Source organism: Haliaeetus albicilla, chromosome 3 (genome assembly GCF_947461875.1).
Source record: "Haliaeetus albicilla chromosome 3, bHalAlb1.1, whole genome shotgun sequence".
Taxonomy (NCBI): domain Eukaryota; kingdom Metazoa; phylum Chordata; class Aves; order Accipitriformes; family Accipitridae; genus Haliaeetus; species Haliaeetus albicilla.
Genome location: NC_091485.1, coordinates 41,042,461 through 41,059,889, shown reverse-complemented (window position 1 = coordinate 41,059,889; position 17,429 = coordinate 41,042,461). Strand labels below are relative to the sequence as shown.

At 40.3% G+C, this 17,429-nt stretch overlaps 1 protein-coding gene across 6 annotated transcripts in view; it reads left to right on the top strand.

The window, feature by feature from the left end:
• Positions 1-17,429, top strand: part of NCOA2 (nuclear receptor coactivator 2) — a 198,918-nt gene that overhangs the window by 126,723 nt on the left and 54,766 nt on the right. For all 6 annotated transcript variants that reach the window (XM_069779502.1, XM_069779504.1, XM_069779506.1 and 3 more), the window contains one exon: positions 15,992-16,095. In XM_069779502.1, the coding sequence (XP_069635603.1) occupies positions 15,992-16,095 (104 nt within the window). The remainder of the gene's footprint in view (positions 1-15,991; positions 16,096-17,429) is intronic.

Here is a 17,429-nt window from a genome sequence, read left to right as displayed (position 1 = left end):
TTATAAGGAACCTAGCTTTTGTTACACAGCTTTTATCTTTTCTTTTTAAAGGCTGCAGCCTGAAAAGTGATAATATAATATTTACTCACAATAGGGTACAATGCCTTTCATACAATGTTTCCATCCTGAAAACCTGTGGATTCACAGCACATTAAAGAGGTATTGATCAAAGGCTCCTCTGTGTTCAAACTAGAACCAAGATAATTGCATCTGTTCTAAGTCATTGTCATGGTTTAACCCCAGCTGGCAACTAAGCACCACCCAGCCGCTCGCTCACTCCCCCGCAGGTGGGATGGGGCAGAGAATTGGAAGAATAAAAGTGAGAAAACTCGCGGGCTGAGATAAAGACAGTTGAACAGGCAAAGCAAAAGCCACGCATGCTAGCAAAGGAGAACAAGGAATTCATTCACCACTTCCCATGGACAGGCAGGTGTTCAGCCAGCTCCAGGAAAGCAGGGCTCCATCACGTGTAATGGTGACTTGGGAAGACAAACGCCATCACTGCGAACATCCCCCCTTCCTCCTTCTTCCCCCAGCTGTATATGCTGAGCATGACGTCATATGGTCTGGAATATCCCTTGGGTCTGTTGGGGTCAGCTGTCCCAGCTGTGTCCCCTCCCAATTCCTTGTGCCCCCCCCAGCCTCCTCGCTGGTGGGGTGGGGTGAGCAGCAGAAAAGGCCTTGGCGCTGTGTAAGCACTGCTCAGCAGTAACAAAAACATCCCTGTGTTATCAACACTGTTTTCAGCACAAATCCAAAACATAGCCCCATACCAGCTACTATGAAGAAAATTAACTCTATCCCAGCTAAAACCAGCACAGTCATGCATTTTGTTATTTCTGTAAAAGATTCTGCGTATGGACAGTTAGAAATTGGGGTCCTTGAATGTGAAATGACTGAGGGTATGAGAAACAATTTGTGGTGGGTTGACCCTGGCTGGATGCCAGGTGCCCACCAAAGCTGTTCTATCACTCCCCCTCCTCAGCTGGACAGGGGAGAGAAAAATATAACAAAGGGCTCATGGGTTGAGATAAGGACAGGAGAGATCACTCACCAATTACCGTCACGGGCAAAACAGACTCAACTTGGGGGAAATTAACTCAATTTGTTACCAATCAACCAGAGCAGGGTAATGAGAAATACAACCAAATCTCAGAACACCTTCCCTCCACCCCTCCCTTCTTCCTGGGCACAACTTCACTCCTGGATTCTCTACCTACCCCCCCCCCCCCCAGCAGTGCAGGGGGACGGGGAATGGGGTTTATGGTCAGTTCATCGCAAGTTATCTCTGCTGCTTCATCCTCCTCAGGGGCAGGACTCCTCGCACTCTTCCGCTGCTCCACTGTAGGGTCCCTCCCACAGGAGACAGTCCTCCATGAATTTCTCCAGCCTGGGTCCTTCCCACGGGCTGCAGTTCTTCACGAACTGCTCCAGCATGGGTCCCTTCCACGACATGCAGTCCTTCAGGAGCGCACTGCTCCAGCGTGGGTCCCCCACGGGGTCACAAGTCCTGCCAGAAAACCTGCTCCAGTGTGGGCTCCTCTCTCCACAGATGCGCAGGTCCTGCCAGGAGCCTGCTCCAGCGTGGGCTTCCCATGGAGTCACAGCCTCCTTTGGGCACCCACCTGCTCCGGCGCGGGGTCCTGCACGGGCTGCAGGTGGATATCTGCTCCACCGTGGACCTCCATGGGCTGCAGGGGGACAGCCTGCCTCACCATGGTCTTCCCCACGGGCTGCAGGGGAATCTCTGCTCCGGCGCCTGGAGCATCTCCTCCCCCTCCTTCTTCACTGACCTGGGGGTCTGCAGGGTTGTTTCTCTCACATGTTCTCACTCCTCTCTCCAGCTGCGGTTTCTGTGTCCCAGCAACTTTTTTTCCTTCTTAAATATGTTATCACAGAGGTGCTATCACTATCACTGATTGGCTCGCCCTTGGCCAGCGGTGGGTCCGTCTTAGAGCTGGCTGGTATTGGCTCTGTTGGACACAGGAGAAGCTTCCAGCAGCTTCTCACAGAAGCCACCCCTGTAACCAGCCCCCGCTACCAAAAACCTTGCCACACAAAACCAATACACAATTACTACTTCAGCTTTCCGTTTCTTTTATGAAAACCCACAGTGTGCAACTGGTGGAAAAAACATAGACTGAAGTTTGAAGGATGACATGGCAAATGATCAATTACTTGCTCTGTCATGTACATTGTTGAGCTCCTAGTGAATGTCCTCAGACAGATGGTTAGAGAGCGAAGACATATATGCCTTCTGTTTCCTTTCATCCTTAAAGTGAGTTGGCACATCTGTATGTATTTTACAAGACAATGGGTACTCTAGTGTGCACACTACATGCTTAAACACACACATACTCTCCCTCTTCCTTCTGAAAGCTAACTACTCTTCTTTAGTTCGCACGAGATCAGAGCAAATGTCAGAAGAAGGAGACAGAAAAGTACATAAATTGAAGTTCTGCTAAAGTAGAAAACTTTCAAAGTAGATACTCCATAACTGGAGATGCTCCAGATATTGCCGTGTTGTCTGAAATAGTATACACGTGCCCCTTTGGAAGAAGCAGCAGTGTGGTACCTCTGTTCACTGAAGCTCTATTCATCTTGAAGCAGAAAGGCATGTCCCTGCAAACTTCGCTTTGCTTACTGACACAAAGCAAAATGGAACTACGCGTTGTGCTTGCCACAGAGGGCTCTTTAACACACAAAGGCAGGATACAGCCTAAGAGCTGGAATCTGTGGCCAAAGCCAACTCATACATAAGGTGCAGATTCTTAGTGGAAAGTTAATTGAAATTCAAAGCAACTTAATGAAGAAATTGGTAGGTTCTATCAGCCCTCCCAAACAGATCTGAACGCCCTTCAAAATATATATTGTAATTCTGTGGAGGTTCTTGCCATGATGCAGGAGTCACTTGGTGAAACGCTTTTGGGATGTGTTAGAGAGATCCGGCTAGACAGTTAGAGTGGTCCCTTGTCATCTTAAGATATGTGAGCACGAAGAGTACTCTCCTTTTACTGGTACTTCTTCTTCTGAGGCACAATTTCCTAGAAAGACTTGGAACAACCTGCAGTTCCCATGATCCTTCTGAGGAAGATGTCTTCCAGAGACAGGTTATTCTATGTCAAATTAGGTCTGGGCCTACGTTCAACACTGAAGAGGAAGTGTGCTTAAATATAACAATTGATTTGCTTGGAAATGAAAAAAAAAGAAGAGGAAGAGATATCAAGGTTGTAAATTCTAAATATAGATCGGAAAACTCAGAGGGACACTCATTTAGATTTTTCTTGGTTTGTTTGTTTTGGTGTTGGGTGGAAAAATATCGAGGTATTTTGTGCCAATAACATAAAATTCTTCCTGTCTTCCTTCTTTTGTACAAAACCTTTCACCTCCTTAGCTTGGAGGAAATATTTGAATGTTTGAGTTTATTTTTCTATCTTTAGTTATTTCTTACTATTCTTGTTGACTTTTTCTGAATGCAATGCTGCCTGTCACTAGCTGTCAAAAGTGATATTTTATGTGGAATGGATTTTCTTTGTATTTCCCTATTTTTCCCTTTTCTCTTGAAGGGCTTTGTTTTTCAGCCTTTGCTGTTTTGTTTTCTCTCCTTTTTAATAATTGTCCTTGTCCTGGTTTCAGCTGGGATAGAGTTAATTATCTTCCTAGTAGCTGGTACAGTGCTATGTTTTTGAGCTAGGTATGCGAACAATGTTGATAACACTGATATTTTCAGTTGTTGCTCGGTAGTGTTTAGTGTAAAGTCAAGGATTTTTCAGCTTCTCATGCCCAACCAGCAAGAAGGCTGGAGGGGCACAAGGAGTTGGGAGGGGACAGAGCCAAGGCAGCTGACCCAGAGTGGGCATCGGTGTATTCCATAACCATGTGACGTCATGTCTAGTACGTAAACAGGGCGGGGTGGGGGGGGGGATTGCTGCTCAGGGACTAACTGGGCATCAGTCCGCAGGTGGTGAGCAATTGCATTGTGCATCACTTGTATATTATAATCCTTTTATTATTACTATTGTCATTTCATTAGTGTTATCATTATTAGTTTCTTCTTTTCTGTTCTATTAAACCGTTCTTATCTCAACCCACGAGTTTTACTTCTTTTCCTGATTTTCTCCCCCATCCCACTGGGTGAGGGGGAAGTAAGTGAGCAGCTGTGTGGTGCTTAGTTGCTGGCTGGGGTTAAACCACAACAGTCCTGCATTTTGTTTTTCACTTCTTCCCCAGTTATGCTCTCTCTTGCCTTCAGTGTGGCTTTAGCCATAATTTCGGAACCAGCATCACCATACCTGTGGCAGTTTTATTCCATTCACTGTTGTCTCTCTGATACTGTTTTTTCTCTTGGTGCTGCAGTAAGAAATAATCGAATAGTTTTAGGGAATGTGACAAAACTTACTAATGAATTGTTGAGTGTTACACTGATCGATATCAAGGATTATTGTGATTATATGAAGCTTGAAAGTTGAGTCGCCATCTGTCTAGCTGCTCGACATGCTGATTTTAACTGGACATTATAATACAGCTTGTCAGGCCATTGTACTTACTGTTCAAAATATAATTACATGTTTGCAAATAGCAATCTAAAATGTAAAGATGCCCAGTAAGCTTTTTTTTTTCCCCTTGTTTTTTTGTATCAGTGATACAGGCAGAGAAGCCAGTCCATAAAATCTTTATGAAATATAACTGAGGGAGGATATTGGCTTTCTCAGGGTCGTCGTGAGTTACGGTGCAGGAATACTCTTCCTTTCCCTGAGCTCTGTGATGGTCATGGGCGTTGTCATTCATTCTTTCTCTGAAGCTCAGACAAGGGGCATATAGCCTTTTTCTCAATAGCTTAAACCATTTCCAAAGGTGGGGGGTTGGTTTCTTTTGTTGGGTTTTTTTTGTTTGTTTTTTTTGTTGTTGCTTTTTTAATAAGGACTTTGGCCCAGATCCACAAAAGGCTTAGAATTTAGATACTTACCTCAAAACCCAGTATCCTTATATGTTTAGGCTGAGGCCTAAATAATCCTGTGGAAATAACAACTATTATTTAAAAGGTCTTGCCTATTGTTTCTCTAACGGGTGAAGTGAGGAGCAGGCAGCTATGTTCCTTTTTGCAAGCAAATAAGTAAATTGCAGACTGGAGGAAAAGGTTCTGGATTATCACTTCTGATCTGACGCATGGGCTTGGCTGCAGACCCGCATTACCAGTCTTCATGCCGAGGAGGGACATGACTGGAGTCAGACCTTAATTTTCAGCATTTCCTGGTTAAAGCCACTTTTGTTCAGCATACTCAGTGCGATGATTGCCAAACGGGGGCACCTCACTCCCAGCCTGTGCCGCATCAGGAGCTTGGGGCTGGGGAAGAGCAGTAAGGCTACGCAGCTGGCTATGGCAGTGCCCGCCGCTACGACATGGAGCATCCTTTCCAGTGGCTGCTAGTCGCCTGTGGGTTAAGGGAACTGTTTTAAAGGCAGGTCAAAGTTTCTTCTCGGAGGAGAACTGATAAAGCTCCCTGAGAAAATAGAGAAAGCAATACTGTTTGTGTTTAATTATTTTTCTGTTTATGGATTATACTGACTTATTTAAGACTAGGTGCTGATCCCTACTTCATGACTCAGAAATAGAGAACAAGAAACGATAATGCGTAATTAATTAAGCTGTAAGTATGGTTCAGTCTATTGCAGGGAGCCCATTTGTACCTATCAGTTCTATTAGCAGGCATTTTAAAATGTGACAGAAATAATTAATGTAATTGAGATTAAAAGTGGCTTTGTCTGGATGTAAATCTTAGCAACAAGATAAGCCAAACTTTTCTAGGGTAATGAAAAAAGATCTTCTAATTTTAGAGAGTATCTTAAACGATACATGTTAATAGTCATTGCCATCCTTCCAACAGCCATACTATATTCATAATGTACCTGAAGTAATGTAGCCACTGTTGAAGTATATGAAATGAATCTTAAACACAGTTTCATAAAGGATTTGGATTAAAAAATTCCTTTAGTAATAACATGCAGAAGTAAACAGGTTCTTTTAGGAAGCTTTTGGGTTTCCTTCTGCTTTCCTTGCAGTAATAGGAACATTTCTGTTTCTAAATTGGCCTAAATGTTTGGCTGAGGCCTGTGATGGTGGGTTAGACAAGCAAGAAGAGGGGCCCCAGCTTCTATTTCTGAACACTGGGCTATTATAGGAAGAAAAACTTTACTTGTCCTTAATGATTTAGAGCTTTTTTGTAAAAGATTTATCGACTATAATCTGGACTATTAGAAGCAGTAGGAGCCCTGTTATCCGTGTTAGCATGGACACATTAAATTAAACTTGTTTCTGTTCTTCCTTAGCTGTCTTCAATTATCTGTGCTCTATTTTGGCCTATGCTTTATTATGGAAACTTTTTTCTTTCATGGGCTCATAGGGAGCCCATGATCCATCATATTTCTTTTTGGTGCACCATATTAGGTCTCTTGAAAACTTTTGCAGTCATTGATGGCAATTTATAAAAGCAAAAAGATCTTTGCCTGTTGTTGTGAATGATCTGGTGTGTCACAAAGATTTATCATCAGCATCCTAAAATAAAGAAGATATTTTGTAATCATGGCAATGTGGCATTCGAAGAAAGGGAGTCATCTGTTTCCTTTTAACAGTTGGTTGAGTACATAAGAGTAAGGCTTCAAGAAATGGAGTCTGGCTAGATTAATATTCCTTTCCAGTATGTTATTTTGGCCTAAGTTTTGGAAACCTATAAGTTTAATTAGCTTGGCAATTGCATCTGCAGATTCTAGTCTAAAGAGTGTTAACCCTTGTATCCTTATTTTCAAAATCTTGCCTGTGTTTTTACACGTCAGAAAACCAACTGGAGAGCTGTTAACTTTTGTGAAAGCAATATATTATTTCTGAGACAGTGATGGAGCCCTGTTTTGAAAGAAATTATCAGATCCTGCCATATTTCTTGTCTTTGAAAATGTCAGCTCAGCCAAAATGTTAAAGAACATCAGGCTCCCACCATTTAGACATTCATATTAATACTGTTTTTAGAGATGAATTATCAAAACAAGATGAGGTTACTCATTAAGTAAATATCTAACACTTATAAAATTGTAAATGCCAAAAAATACAGTAAAATTTTCTGTCCTAATTCAGTACATACCAAAGAAAATAATTACTTCGTTAAACTGAGGGATGCCAAATATTTGTATCTAATATTTCGGTGCAGAGGTCAGTTAGCTTGGCTCTTTCTTTTGAAATTCAGCCATGTTAATGTAACAGATTTTAGGTCAATGCTGATGGATGCGTGGCGTTTGTTATCATGTACAGTTGAGTAGTTTATGTGAGTGTTTTGAAGTCATCTAAATACCAACAGAGGCAAAACTGTTTCCTGGATATGTAAGCGTGTATACAGCTACAGATACCTGTATTTGAATCTGCTTATCTGATTCCAGAATAGAATAATAAGTGACTGATTAAATTGAGGGTATTTTTGGGTAAGGCACTGATAGCCAATGTACTTCATCTACCATGTGTACTCCTTTGTTGTCCAAGTACTCTATTTTAGGCTCTTATAAAATATCCTAAACTACACCACAACCAGTCAGAGATTTGAGGTTATACTGGTTACGACACATTCCTAGGAAGTGTAAATGCAAAAAAAGCCCCAAGCTCCCAGTATTTAAAAAAGCATTTTAAACCAGTGAAAATTATAAATTCTCAGCACCATCCTGGAGGTTGGCCTTTTGATAAGGAAGTCTCCTGGGCAGGCAGCACCTTTGATGATTAATTTATTTATGCTCTTTCTCTAGTCAGTCAGTATACACTGGAAAGATAGCGTTAGTGATCTTTTTGGAGAAAAGAGAAAGAATATAGCTTAAAACCATAGGAATATATACACACACGTTTGATTTTTTTGAAAATTTAGTGGAAAAGGTCCATGTTGCAGCATGCCCAGGAGTTCAACAGGTGATGGTCTTGATGGAAGCTTAATTCCACATTAAAGAGATGAAAAACAACTTTCCACTCACAATGTCGTAGTCTGACGTATCCTCACAGTTTAAAATGAGGCATGGAGTAAGAAATAGTTTCTGGATCCAGGGTTGCTTTTAGTCTTAGTTTAGATTTCACTTAAATGGTAGGATGACAGTTGTCCTTCTGTGTCTTTACTGATAAACAAAAATACTAGAAATAATCTCAGCAGGGAAATTACTTTACTTGCTATGTTCTTTTGTATTTTTATTGCATGCTGGGAATGGGTCAAGCCATTGCGGATTTGGGGTCCTGGATAGGACACCTTATTCTTCAGTTCAGCAGCAGCAAGTGGGTTGTAATTCTGGGGTTTACTTCAGTCCCCAGTCCTTAACTTGGCAGAACCTGGTGACCTTCTGAGGTAATCTCAGGTGTGAATAATCTCTGCCACTGCATTAAATAGATAAATCTGGGAATAGTGCATACATATTTCTGCAAATAATGCTATTTCTGTAAATAACATTGTCACTTTTAGTTGCTGCTGTTAAATCCAATCTTCAGAGAAGCTATTTAAGTGTATTTATAGAGGGTGATACTCAGGCTCAGTGCACTGAATGGAGCCGTGTGCCAGGAGCGTGGCACTGCAATACCCCAGCTCACGGGGCTTGGAGGCAGCCAGCTCCTGGGGTGCAGGGAGGAAGGAGGGGGCACTTCCACTGCTGCCACCTGTCCTTTTCCTCACTTCCAAGACGTAGACCATTGACTTTTGTAATAATGAGAGGAAAACGGGATCGTAGATGTGACAACAGAAAAGACAGGCAAAATGAGAATGGGGAAGAGAAGAAGCCAAGGAAAAGGTAGTAAAACGCATATTGAAGTATTTGGCAAAAGAATACATACAGAGATACTAGACTTCTTTCTGTGCAGCAGTTAAATATTATTCTTGGTGTGTTGAATTTCGTGATTTTTGTCCTTGTTCCAGCTTAACTGAGCTGGGGGCAATTATTTCTCAGGCAGTACTTCTTACAGAAGTTGTATTGGGTTACAAAAATGCTGACGTACAAAAAAGAATGATGGAGAAATGTCAAATTAAGAGAAATGAAACTAGTATTAATTTTATGTATTATTATCTCCGTTTGTTGCTGTTCCTAAATCCATCATGGTTTTTCAGCGCTTGTTTTACTTTCGTGTCCATGAAAATTTTATACACTAGCTGCTGTTACTGAATCTTCCAAGAGCAGACTTCACTCAAAGCTTGAAAAGCTCCATGAAAGTTTACCTGTATTTGGTGGTTTTGTGAGAATGCAAAGCTTTTCGTAGAGCTAGTGTCTTACTGATGCTTCCTTACCGTGGGAAGGTCGGGCAGGTATGTGTGGGACGGGAGAGCGGCTGTGCTAACTGGAAGTTGAAAACACTGCAAAGAAGAAATCGTGGTGTTACCGGTGCTATTACTCCTGAGCGAGTAATCGAGCTTACAGCTTTCTGAGGGCTTTTAGCTTAAGCTCTGGGGACATTTACCATTTAAGTGTGCTTCCACCAGCGGTAGTAAATATGAAGCTAAACCACGTGAGTGTGGTGAGTGGAGTGGGGCACGGGGAGGCGTGGGGCTGGCGAGCGGGCGGGTGGGCGCGCGGCCCTTTCCAACCGAAGGGGAGCCGAGCCGTGCTAACAAGAGGGCTGGATGTCAGGGAGGTGGGCAAAGCTGTGCTCTCAGATTGCTCGCAGAGAATAAACGTGCTGAGAAAAAGTGCAGCTGTGCTTTTTTAATATGCACTGCAGGAGATTTCAGCAGCCTGATGATATATCGTGCATTAATGTTGAAAAGATAAACACATTTGGAGAGCACAGGAAGGCCTTGTGTTTTTATGTTAGCAGAATGCTTCCTAATGAATAAGAACGTGCTGCTGGCTTCACAGAGCCATATGGCAGCTTTTCTAATTTTAGTTCGGTGCAGATGCATAATTCTGCCTTGTTTTACCTCCTAAAACCTTCCTGAGATGTTGCATAGTTTTCCCTGTAAGACTTGATCTATAGTTTCTGGGGGAAAAAATGTATTCAGGAGTCTAATAGCTTCTTTGCTCTGGACAGATGCATGCAGTTTGATGAAAGAGCAACCTCACTACATAATCACCTCCCTAAAACAGTAGCTAACTTTATTCACAGGGATGGGATAAGCTGGTCTTAAAATTGATTGCTGAAATAGTTGCTGTTTCTTAGGCACCAGTCTTTTGAAAAATTACTTGCTTTCAGGGAGAAAAAACAACTTGTGTCGAGGCAATGGGAACTGGGTAAGAAACGTGCATGTGGATCTCAAGTTCCATGTGAGCCATGGATCGTAGTGCTTTGAATTACCCAGCTACAAGGCAGAGCTGCTTTCCCTGTGGTTAACCAAGCATCAAAATAACTTACACGTTCTTCACTGCTTTGCTTCATCATGTGTAGTGATCCAAAACTACTCACGTTACCAAATACAAGGTTTCTTTTTTTGCTGTTTTTTCTGGTTTTTATTCAAGTTGATATATTTGAAGGTATTTTTTGTATAGCCTTATTTATGTTAAAAACCTCCTGTCTGCTACCACAGTCAATATCATTACTTAGCAATAGTCATACGCAGATGTTACTAAATCTAATATTTCAAATGTTATTAAATCTAATACTTAAAACTGTAATGTCCACTAAAATTTAGCAGTTTACTAAGTATACTTTCTAATATATGTTAACATTAGTTTTTAATATTGTATCTACCCTTATCTTTGGCCAGTTACATACTTTTACTGTTTCCTGGTTGTTTGGATTTTATTTTTGCATGGCAATTCAGGAGAGATCAGAAGGGCCACACAGGGTAAACTTAGTCACAAATATGAATGAGGCAAGACAAAAGAAGTTGGCTAATACATACAAAAAAATGGGGAAGATAAAGTTGTTTTCAAGACAGTTGCAGCGTGAAATTTAATTGCATGTTTAAACATTATATAGCATTTACAGTCACTTTCAAGTGGTGTTGGTGTTACTGTTATAAGGATCTTTCTTGATTTGTGTGATTTTTCTAATGTGCAGAGTTGAGCTTTATAGTATCCCTTATAATAAATTTCTTTGCTTATATTTTTAACCTGTTGTTACATAAATGAGGGTATATGGTTTGAGATGGGTGTGGCATTTCAATAGCAATTCCAGAAAGTTTTGAAGAACAGGAATTATATGGGGCACCTGAGAAAACCTGTTTTAAACAGTATAAGATAATAAATTTGATTCTGCCTGTTACAGTTGTTTTTTCCCTCTCAACCTCTTTCCTCAGCAGTTTGTAGAGCACGGGTGCTGGCCTGTCCAGGGTTTCGTCAGCATCTCTTCTTTGCTCCTTTTGTTCTGTGAAGAACCTTGGGTGTTTCTCCTATGAAAAATAAACTAAATGAGTGTTGATGCAAATTTTCTCTTTCAGATTATGCTTCATCTTTCTGCAATCCCTACAGAGGCTATGGTTTTGTTCTTTACTTGGAAAATGCATTTTGGTTTTGCAGAGAGCATCAAGGGGGAAGTATTTCTGCAGCTAGTATCATTAAGGAAGTTGGAGTAGATCTTGAATACAGACAGAGAGAGCTTTTCTGGTAGTTCAGCGGGTCCTGCCTGCCCATCTGTAGGAAGGGAGGGTTTGAAACACAACCAAGAGAAGGTGATGCCCGTCAGTAGCACTTCTGAGTCTCCTGTCAGAAATCCAGAGAGCACCAACATAGCTTGAGTTGGGAGGATGGAAAACCAGGAAGGCTTCCTAAGTTAAAATGTAGCAGGAGAGTTCAAACTATTGCTTTTGGCTTCTCTTTCTCTGACTTAGGAATTTCTGTTAAACTAATGTGATTTCACAAAGGTTCGCTTTCAGAATATGGAATGAGCTTCAAATAAAGCTTGAGGCTTTCCCACTGATAAATTTGTCAGAAACTATTTGTGAGGGCTTTTTTTTTTTTCCTTCTTTCTTCTGTATATTGACGCAGAAAAGTAAATACAGTTTATGATCACTAGGAAGATGCCCAATTGAAAATATTAATATGTATTTTAGTATATTACTGCTTATACAGTTGTAAAGATACCCACAGTTTAAAGTCTAAATTACACACGTCACTAAAATGCTACATAATTGGGTGTATATATTCTTTGTAGTATCTCTCTCAGGAGCACTTCTATTTTATTTAAATTTTTTTTCTCTCTCTAGGCTAAACTCTTAATTGAGCAGAGCTAATAATTATTTCATGTGCGTGAAGTTTATTCTGCTGTAATTTAGATAAAATATGCTTGATCCCTGGTAGCCATATTCATAAGGATGGGACCAGTTTCTAATTCAACACTCCCTCTCCAGCAGAGAATTCCCTGGGTGGAGGTGAAGCCATGGGAAGCCCCTTTCCACCCCGCTCACTTCCTCTGCCAGCACAAGGCTGTACTTCTTTTTCCATACTAAACCTCCGCTCTGCTTTACCCCCTGTGCCCGTAGGATGCCTGGTAACGCTTTCCTGGCGTTTTTACATTTGAACAGGGGCATCGCTGTTCTGGGAGGCAGCATCGCTGGAAGGTGTGAGCGAGATCAGGGAACCGGCTCCCGCTCTCTGTGTTAGTGGCTGCAGTGGAAAAATCTAGTGGCTGTGGTTAGTCACAGGGTAATACCAGCAATTCCCATGGGGCTGGAAAAAAGCCTTCTGAGAGGCTTTGCAAGGTTGGGCCTCTGCAGCTATTTTCCTAACCCCTAACATTCAAAAATCATTAATCTAGTGTAGAAATAATAAACTCTCTGTGCTTTTGATTTGTTTGTAGGGCCCCCAGTGAACCTAAAAAAGATAGGAGAAGTAAAAAAAGGAAAAGTAAACTTTACGTTTTTGTACCACTACTTAACACCAGAAGCTGGAACTGTTAAGAAAAACAAAAAATACTGACTCGTGATAAATGCATGAGTGTTGTTGGCACTAGAAATTTGTCTATCAGTTGTTGGGTTTTTCCAACTTTCCTGCCACAAATTTTTGTTCTCAATTAGCCCCGTGTGCTGTATCACTGAAGAAAAGATTTGCATTTCAAGACGTTCCCCGTGCCTGGCTGTCAGAACGACACTGCTGACAGGATTTGCACTTACTTTTCCTGTATGTGCTGATAGAGTCTTCACGAGGGGCTTTGTAGTTCAGTCAGAAATGGATAATTTATTGCATAGTTGAACATTGTCAGTAGCTGCAGTTTATAACATTGACATAATTTACTGCTAGTCCTACTCAGAGGCTGTCAGAGGCCATGGTTTCCTATACAATGCCACTTAAATAAATGTAGAGGAAGCTATGGCCTGAATGTGGAGCCTCTTCTAAGCTCTCCGACCACTTAACTTCTTACAGATCCACTTATGAAGTCCATAATTTTGGAGCACTTGTGATTCATAAAGCTTTTCAGAATGCCTGACCAAACGTCGTGAGTAGTGTAGTGTACGTTGTCACCATCACTGAGAGAGGCAGGTAGGCAACGTTTGTGTCTCAATAGCATTTTCATATTTTCTCCATTCTTTTCCTTGAGCAAGTGCTGTGTTTATTGATCCCACAAAGGTGTTGGGCCCTCTGTGGAAAAAGGTGTCTAAGGGAAAGAAAATGGAGAGGTCAAGTGGTTGTGAGGGACAGCTGATGATGGAACAGAAGCGGTCAGGGATCAAAGGGTCGAGATGGAGAAACGGGGAACCAGAGGGGAAAGCAGCCGCTGTCAGGGACTGGATGTGAGGCTTGGAGAGGTCCTTGGTCAGACCTGGTATTGCAGCTTCTGTGTTGATAACTTTTATAGTAATTAAAAACTTTCTCCTTTTTCTTTGTATAAAACCTCACCTGTGTGCATAAAAAGGAACGGTTATTTTTTATAGATATGTTATTGGTCATTCATATGAACTCCGTGGTTCTAAGAGTGAAAAAAATCTTCAGCAAATGTTTTGTGTTATGTGATAATATTAGTAAAAGTAGTCTTTGTAAATTGCTGAAATGAGGAAACACCGTGTAATGAATGTGCTTGCACACTGTTGCTGGACCGTATCTGCAGCCCTCCATTTCTAGCGCATAGAGGGTAATCCCTTGTTCTCCCGATACTCAAGATGGTTTCAATGGCTGAAGCAGTGAGGGGATGAAAGCAGGAAGCTGCTATCCTTATCCATTATAATATTTTGCAGTGTGAAACCAAGGGATCACTTTATGCTACCAGGAACAGATGGGAAACAAATATCAACACCAACTTTATTAAAAGCTCAACCCTATTTTTAGAATCTTCAGAATTCTTTCGCAATTTTGAGAACATGTTTTCAGTATTGTACCATCATATGCTGCCAACTCTGCTATATTGTAGTATGGGAAGGATTGTTCAATTTTTTCCCATTACACCTAATGTCTGCTTTTTGCCAAAAGAAGAAGAAGAAAAAAAAGAAAATCCCACCGCAGTCCACAGTCCAAACCAGAAATACTAATTTGTATGCTGGTGAGTTTAAGTGGCAGAGGAAGGGTTAATTGTTATTTCTAGCAGATTATGCTAATCAAAGTGATTTTAAAAGTATTCGATTAGTTGCAACAGTCCATTTTCAGAACAATTTTGTTTCATCATTATTCACAATGGTGTTACATTGTGTATGAACATATCCTAAGAAGACAGCTAAGATTTTCCTGACTCTTTTTTCATGAAAGCAAGAAACTGTAGAAATCTAGGATGAGACAGCCCGAGTGACGAAACCCTTACTGCCAGCAAGTGATTGCTTGTGGGAGGACACCCAGGAGTTCTCAGAAGCAGTTCTTTTACTGTATGTCTAAGCAGCGTACATTCACACTGACCTTATAACCTCTGCTAAAGAGGGAGTTCAGAGGAACTTTGGCTGCAGTATTGCAGATCTACAGATAGTGGAAAATACTGTACATTTAGGTACATTTCAATTTGCATGACTGATGCTTTAATTTTCACTAAGGGTGATTTTCCACAGGCCCTTTGCTTCATCCGCACATGGTACTTTCAGTAATTCCTACAATGAATCTTGTTCTGGTTTATTGTTGTAGAAGGCATATATTCTTGTTATCATAATTCCAGCGTGCTTTCATGTTTATTAAAATAATCTATTGCATAATATTAAAAATAAAATATCTTTAATTATTTTTAATATTCTAGATTGCAGTATAGCCCTAGCTTTTACATAATTGCTCAAAAAATAATAAGAATGTTTTGAGTATAGAACTAGCAACAAAAAATTACTCATTTCATTAATGCACAATGTAGAATATTTATTTTGTATAGTGGTTTTATTACTTTTATTACTTCTCCCTTAAACACCAATATCATTCTTGGAATAGAAAAAATAATACAGTCCATTACTTGATAGGAATTATAAACCCTCTTGATTTGAAAGTTCCAGTATGTATGAATATCCCTTACATTTAGAGTTGGGTATGATCTGTGATACTGTATATAACATATTGTAATATGTGCAGCATTATGCTCCAGAAACCTTAAATCATTATTTTCTTGCCTGTGATTTTCAAATACAGCACTTGAAATTGTATGTAGTTCTAATAACATACTGGTAAATAAGGCAGTATGAAAATTATGTGATAGTAAAAATGTGGGTGGAGGCATGGGAACAGAAATGAGACTGCTGTTTCTCAGTACTGAAACAGTAGATTGCGCACTTATGTTTTTCCTTCTAAATATAGCGATCGTGGAAAAGTTGTGCAGCTGTAAGCTTTGCATGCTCTTTTAGATCAGTCTTTTAATACACCTTGGTCCTGGCTTTCGCTCATTGCACCTTCATAAAGAGCCCTTGTCTTTGCACAGTGTTATGTTTTGTAGTTTAGTAAAATGTCTAGCAGAGAAACAACATTTGTGTCATAAAACTTCAAAACTGAGAACCAAATATACTAGTTATGCTTCTGTTGAATCATTATGGGAGACTATTTAATCTCATTTTCAGAATTGTTGCACTGCAACCATTTCATAGCTAGTCTCAATACTCTGTGGGCTCTTACTGTGTCACTTAGCACTGCTCTGTCATTTAACACATAGTTTTCTTTATTGCAGAAAAAGCAGCAGCTGCTAATGAAGATGAAGTGCAAAAAGCAGATGTATCATCTACGGGTCAGAGTGTCATCGACAAGGATGCACTTGGACCAATGATGCTTGAGGTGAAGAGCACAAAATTCCTTTATTTAAGCCAGTTCTGCTCCCCCCTAGGATGAAGAGCAATGTAATGAAATGAAAAAGTGCAGTCAGAGGTTGCTGTGAAAGAATGGTCAAGAGAGACAAGGCATCCTGGCTACTTAGGATTATGTCATTTAAGAGCAGGCAGCATATTTCTATTGGATTCAGTGATGAAACTCTCTTTAACTGGGGGTGAGGAGAGGCAGAGAAGAGGTAATTCTGCTTTGTAACACAGACAACTTGAGGGGCTTCAGCTGGTAGTAAGTCTTGGGTGTCTGCATGTGCATGTTTTATTCATTCTAAACCGCGACAGGTTTGGAAGACCTGTTGTACCTAAACATTGACTTACATATACGGTACTATACACGTGAATAATACTTCTTCTGAAATTGCATGTCATTGCTATACTCTTCTAATGGTTTGTCATTTTAGCACTGACAGCATGACTCTTCCCTCTAGAATAAGAAAATAATCCAGGAGAGCCTTTCAAGACATGTATTTCATTTTGTTCAGTTAAGATTTTTGTCTGATATTAGCTGTTATTTTGATATCCCAAAAGGCTGCATGGTTAACACCTAGCTTCTAAATGTATTAATAGTAATGTTGGGTAGGTATGTTATCTGGGATCCTAATGTCATATGCTGCCGTCCTTTGGCACTACTGCTTTATCTGCCTCAGCTCACTTGCAAACTGTTTATTCCTGTTCTGACTGTGGACTAACCTGTAAGGAAGAATAAATGTTACTTTAGATGAAACAAAACACAAACTCTGAATCAAGCTAAAGGAACCAACTTTGGCAGAAGCATAATTATTCCGTCATTTCTGAATGTTGCAGGAACAAGATGCATGTTATAACAGTTTTAAGTATTTGCATTGTTTTTCATGATTTGTTAGATGAAAATACAGTTTTCTGTACTACATATGAAATAAAGACTCCAAAATCACAGCACTAAACATAAGGCAGATTAGTCAGGTTGGAGTGAAAACATCCTTCTTTGAAAAGTGGGGGTAACAAATTAATTGATTTAATGTAATACTTATTATATGTGCTCACTGAATTCAATGTTGTTGGGTTTGCTATCAAACAAGGTTAAACATTCATCTCTTACATTGCTATGTTAAAATTGATCTTTAATTTCCTATTAATTTAATTGTACGTACCTGTTTTAATCACAGGGAAAATAAGGATAAGATGATTTTTTTTTTGCTTATCTTGCATGATTGGCTATTGCAGCAAACATGGCATGTAAAATCACCCGTCTGTTCCATTATTCCATTTAATTTAGTTTTCTTTTGCAGTAAAACCATTGCTTATTAA